The 6,589-nt window shown below is 28.4% G+C and overlaps 1 protein-coding gene across 1 annotated transcript; it reads left to right on the top strand.

Annotated features, from left to right (window-relative positions):
* The first annotated feature begins 230 nt into the window (after window positions 1–230).
* Window positions 231–5,726, top strand: LOC105641423 (putative pectinesterase/pectinesterase inhibitor 25). The gene is made up of 3 exons (XM_012225956.3): window positions 231–911; window positions 3,882–4,248; window positions 4,893–5,726. The coding sequence occupies exons 1-3, from the start codon at window positions 261–263 to the stop codon at window positions 5,594–5,596; spliced, it is 1,722 nt and encodes a 573-aa protein (XP_012081346.1). The 5' UTR covers window positions 231–260; the 3' UTR covers window positions 5,597–5,726.
* The last annotated feature ends 863 nt before the right edge of the window (window positions 5,727–6,589 follow it).

Genomic DNA, 6,589 nt, shown 5'->3' with positions numbered 1-6,589 from the left:
TTTTTTTTTTAAATACAATTTTACTCCACGAGATGTATACTTTGCACAGATGTATACTCCACGAGTAACTTGAGAAGGAAAACTAACGAGGTTAGTACTGAAAATATAATGAAAATAAAAAAAAAATGACAATAATAATAATAATATTATTATTATTATTATAATGCAAAAATATATACAGTCTTACTCCTTACACTACTCATCGGCTATATAAACACAATGCACCCGCATTGATATGATTATAATTAAACCGATCGAAAATGGCAAACCTATCGTCCTCCTTCTTCATCTTTACTCTTCTTTCTCTCTCCTCATTTTTGTTAGTCTCCTCTGATCAATCACAATCACCTTCCATTGCTTGCAAATCCACTCCCTACCCAAAACTCTGTCGTTCCATTCTATCAACCTTTCGTTTTTCATCGTCGGATCCATACGACTACGGCAAGTTCTCCGTTAAACAATGCCTTAAACAAACACATAGATTATCCAAAGCCATTAATTACTACTTAACTCACGATAAGTATCGTTCAAAACTGAGTCGCGAAGAGATTGGCGCTTTAACGGATTGCCATGAGCTAACTCAACTCAGTGTGGATTATTTGGAAACTATATCTACCGAGTTGCAAGCAGCTGCGTCGTTAAGCGGTGAGTTGGTGGAGCGAGTCACGAGTTTACTGAGTGGGGTAGTGACTAACCAGGATACTTGCTTTGATGGGTTGGTGGATTCTAAGAGTAGCATTGCTGGTGGATTGTATAATCCTATCGCTAATGTTAGTGACCTGTATAGTGTTTCTCTTGGACTGGTCACGCATGCACTGGATAGAAATCTCAAGAAAAATAAAAGGAGCAAAAATCAACGGTCAGTTTTCTCAAAGAAAGGAGTTCGTGAGCCGCTGGATTCTCTTATCAAGGTATTTACCATTTTTTTAAACGTATATTAATGTATTTGGGAAAATACTATACATAATGACTTTGTAAATATTGATATACTGAAAAAAACTATTTATTTAAAATGTTAATTATGGCCTTATTTATCGAATTGACTAGGATAAAAAAAATTATAACAATCATAATTAAGTCTAGTCTTAAACCAGTTGAAGTTGACTATATATATATATGAATTTTTTGTTATCATTTACGTTTTAAAATAGGAAAATAAAAAAACTTCTTAAAATTTTAAGAATCATTTGCTTCATTAAGTAACAAAAAGCATAAGATAGAGTATGCAACAAAAGACTTGAGCCTAATCTAGTTAGCGTCGCATATATAATTCTTCTATCTCTATTTTTTTTTTAAAAGAAAATGTGGTTACAAAATTAATTTTATTTTATTTTTTAATTCGTTGAAGGCTTTTGTTAGTTAAAATAACATTGCGGTCACATAATAGGGGATAATCTTCCCTTTGACTTATCAAATTGGAAAAAATAATATTGGCTAAGACGACTTAACTCAAAACCTCCTGCTCCTCACATAAATGAGAAGACTAATCAAACCACTACCCGATTAACATAAAAGTAATTTTACTGTAATAAGTGACATAATTAGTAATAATTTTACTTATAATGAATATGAAGCTAATTTTATAAAAATATACTCCTTTTGTCTTATTTAGTTTGCTTGTTATTCCTTTTCTGGATGTCCATATTTGCAAGGTGTCTAAATTTATATATATTTAAACAATTATTTTTTTCCATAATAATATTTATGATTGATCATTAAATGAAATACTTTTATTAATATCTTAATGAATTAGGGGTTAAAAGTTAAAATAATTTTTTTGACTGAATTCTTAATACACGTATTTTATCAAACTAAGCAAACAAAATGAGACGAAGAGAGTATGTGATATGATCTGACAATAATTTATTATTATTATTATTATTATTATTTTAATTAAATTAGTTTTTAATGGATGTTTTTCTAATTTTATATTTTTAAATACAATTTTTTATTATAGAAACATGAAATAATTGATAATAACCGAAAATTTTCCATATAATGTTTAGTGAATTTGTAAGTGTACTGTTTTTAACTAGAGAATTAAAATTATGTAGATGGAATAAACTATACTCCTATTCCTAAACAAGCTGAGAGGGACAAATGTGTCGGTCTACGAAATCTCAGTTGTTGACTTTTCAACTACTTAGGTTTATTTATCAAGTATAGGTGCTCTTCCATAGATTGGGTATGTTTTCCTAGGATAATTTTAATGCATTGCTTAGCTTCTAAAACACAAGGAACAGTCTTTTCTTTTTTCTCGTTAAATGAGATATTTTTGTTTGCATCTGTATGGTAAATGCGTATAAAATGTGGTGCTCTAGGTGGTTTGTGAAAGTAATTTTAAAATATTCCGCTCATTTTCTATTTTCATATAAATTAAAAAATTAGTAATTATCATAGTTAAAATATAATTTTCTTTATATAATTTTTTTATTATATTCATCTTAAATAACACACGAGTAATTATTATATTTAAATAATAAGTGAAAACTAATAAAGATTATTAAAAATAAGATAAAATTTAATAAGGTATAATAGACGATCTAAGAATTAACTATAACGTAAAAAAGAAAAGCAATCTATATTTTAGGACAAACAAAAAATGAAAGATAGATTATTCTTTTAGGATGGAGATAATAATTACTTCAAAAAACATTTTCTTATCTCATTGAATTAATAATTTAATAATTATTTTTTTAAAGAAAAGTTTGTCTCTTTTTAGTTTTAAATTCAATTTTAACTCAATTATTAAATGGGTTCCGGAATAAGACTTTTGTATGTGAAATTACTCATATATAAAATTAATTAAAAAATATATTTTTAACCGTTCACTATTCACTAAACTTATTGAATGAGTTTTTTTATTTTTAATTTTCTTTAAGTTAATTTTCAAACTATCTATGAATCACATTACTCATTTTTAGTCATATTTGCTTAAAAATCTAATTTAGCTTTTTAAAATTATATTATTAATGTAATAAACAAAATGACGTGCTTCTTAATTCTTGTATAAACATTTTTTTTCATTAGTAGTATAATTTAAAACTGATGTTTCTTTGTATGAGTTGGTATTTTTTTTTTTTTTTTATATTGAAAACTGAAATAAATTTGGTGGTTGGGGTTTGTCAACGATCTTATTGACCGCGATAGATCGCACATGACACGTGGGGATGACTTACAAGTTGATCTTCCTAGATCTAAAGAAAATAAATAAATTCAAAAAAGAAAAAGAAATTATGGGGTGGCAGTGGTACCACTACTCACTCTTCATCACATGCAGTTTACGCGTTGACTGCTAAGAAATTCGGCCTTGTAATACACAACACTAGGCCTAGTCCAGCTGTCTGTCCAATGCATAATTTTTGGGTATAAAACGGGGTTTCAAAAAAAGAAAAAATGTTGAAATTAAAATTAAATTTCTTTTATATTTCAGAAATATTTATGAAATTTTTAATTTATACTTTATCTCACTATCGACTTCCATAAAGAAAAAAGATAAGCTCTTTCTATTTAAAAAAAACATATTTCGTCTAAAACGTGTATCTAATTAACGACAAAAAACTTACTTTTTAGATGAAAAAATTTAATAATGGAATCAAATTATAATTTCGTGATATTATAATTATTTTTTAAATATAAAAAGACTTAAATGTTAATTCTAATATAATTTAGAAACTTAGTTATATTTTATCCTAATTCTTTTTAGCATAGAACAGGGGAATGGAAAATTTTAAAAATTATTGGTTTCTTATTTCTTAACTTTCTATTTACAATTTAACAATTTTAAAGTTGCAATTTGGCAAAATAGTAAAACACCTATATGTAAACAAAATATGACAATAGGAAGCTTCCGAAATTTAATTATTTATAATAATGTGCAGGCTTTACATAAAACTAAAAGTTCATGCCACAAGTCTGGTGGTTCCGATTGCCGGAAGAAAGTTGGTCGGAATCTTGCCGACACAGAGTCAGGTGGGATTCTCATAAATGATACAGTGATCGTCAGCCCTTACGGCGATTACAACTTCACATCGATTGGAGACGCAATAGCTATAGCACCCAACAATTCAAAGCAAGAAGATGGGTATTTTGTAATATATGCAAGAGAAGGATACTACGAGGAGTATGTTGTTGTGCCCAAATATAAGAAGAATATATTGCTCATCGGCGATGGAATTAATCGTACCGTTATTACAGGAAACCATAGTGTCGTAGATGGCTGGACTACTTATAATTCTTCAACCTTTGGTAAGTCAACCATATTTTTCTTTTTATTAGATTTCATTTAAAATAGTAATTATATAAATAGAAATATATATTTACTTCTTGTTATGATTTTAATTTATATAATTTAATATAGTAAAATTAAATTCTATTTTTTATAAATAATTGAGTTAATTTTATAATTAGTATATGAATTTTATTAATTTCATTCAATATTTTTCTATTATTTCACTTTCTTTAATTGTCTTTATCTTTAATTTTTCTTTGAAAAATCTCAAAATTTTCCTTTAATTTTCTTCCATATTCTGATATTCCAAGAAAAATTTCATAGAATTTTAAGAAAATTGAAAAAGAGTCAAATAAGGTGAGAAAGACAGGAAATGAATATTAGAAGAAGATGTTATAAAACTTAAGCTGACAAAGGTCAAAATTTTTTTTTTTCAGTTAGATTTTTATTATACGATTAAAAGATATAAAAATTTTAAAAATTTAATTGATTTAATTCAAAAATTAAGTCAATAAAAATATTAAGCCAATTCAGTTTGATTTATAAATCCAACCGATTGAATGGTCGCCCATATTTATAACTATACTTTACATATATATACACTTTAAATTCATTTATACATTTCTACAAAACAAGAATCGATACGTCTGTTATGGTACAGCGGTTTCCGGAGAGCGATTTATTGCCGTGGACATTACATTCAGAAACACAGCCGGACCGGCGAAGCATCAAGCAGTAGCAGTAAGAAATAACGCCGATCTCTCCACATTTTATCGCTGCAGTTTTGAAGGCTATCAAGACACTCTTTACGTACACTCCCTAAGGCAATTCTACAGAGAATGCGATATATACGGGACAGTAGATTTCATCTTCGGCAACGCAGCTGCTGTATTTCAGAGCTGCAATTTGTACACTCGAAAACCATTACCCAACCAGAAGAATGCTATAACAGCGCAAGGCCGAACGGACCCCAATCAAAACACAGGCATCTCTATTCACAATTGCACCATTGAAGCTGCACCGGACTTGGCAATGGAGGTGAACTCGTCGACGTTAAATTATCTGGGCAGGCCTTGGAAAGAATACTCGAGAACTGTATATATGGAGTCGTACATTGGCGATCTGATAGATAAGAATGGATGGCTCGCATGGAACGGGACGGTTGGATTGGACACGCTCTATTATGGTGAGTTTGATAATTATGGACCTGGTGCTAATACTAGTTTGCGAGTACAGTGGGGAGGTTATAGTATTATGAATGTTTCAGAAGCTGTCAATTTCACTGTGTATAACTTCACTATGGGAGATACTTGGTTGCCTAACACAGATATACCCTTTTATGGAGGATTACTCTTTTCAGATTAGTGTATAAGATGATGTGGTTAAGGTTATCTCTGCAGAATTAATTCTGTTTTTGTATTTTCTGATGAGATATTGGTTTTTCTTGTAATTCCATGACAATTATTTTTAAATGTAAGCCTAGCTAGTTGAGAAAGCTCGATTTTTCTACAACTCTTTTATTTTATTTTATTTTTTAATTTTTGAGATAAGGGTTATAGAAAAGAAATAAATATCTCCCACATAAAAAATAAGTTACACCATTGATGTATACGAAAACAACATACTAAGGACTTAGTGGTAATTTAGGCGCAATTCTCCAACAATTATAAGGACTAATATGAATATTCAACATAGAATCTTCATTAGAAATATATATATTTTCTTAATTAAATACTGACTTAGGGTTCTTGAACCCTGCATATACAACATTATTTCTCAGTAGAGGAAATCGCTCTCAAAGCAATAAAACTCTAAATGTTATTAATCTTTTTCTAAAAATTGTCTCTAATATTTTCGAAGCTATCAATTGGTGCGGTGAACATGGAACACACATTCCACAACAATATGTAAATATTGAGTTTCCTTCAAAAAATAAAAAGATAAGATTTTACTCTCTGTTTTTTTCTTTAATAATTACATAATGATCTTTATATTTTATAAATATTTTATTTTTCTCCACCGATAACGATGTTAATTCAAATCTGACCACATAAGAGGTTAAGTAAGCATGTTAATTTTTTGTTTGAAAGTAAATATTACACGTATTCTTTAATATTCTTGGTGATAATATATATGTTTTATTTATCTTAACCATGCGATATTGATAGATTAAAAAAAAAAAAAAATCCTTTGCTTTGATTTACACTTTACCCAAGCAAAGGCTATTTACATAAAATCAAACAATTAAAAAAAAAAAAACAAGATTTGATGTGCAAGAAACAGTAGAACAGTAGTGTCGATTTATATTTTCTCCCACATTTAATATTTTAAATATATATTTAGATATTCCTTGTTTAT

Source organism: Jatropha curcas, chromosome 6, assembly GCF_041381405.1.
Source record: "Jatropha curcas cultivar XTBG-Jc1 chromosome 6, XTBG_Jcur_1.0, whole genome shotgun sequence".
NCBI lineage: Eukaryota > Viridiplantae > Streptophyta > Magnoliopsida > Malpighiales > Euphorbiaceae > Jatropha > Jatropha curcas.
The sequence above is the reverse complement of the archived record's forward strand: the minus strand, read 5'-3'. Positions and strand labels throughout refer to the sequence as shown.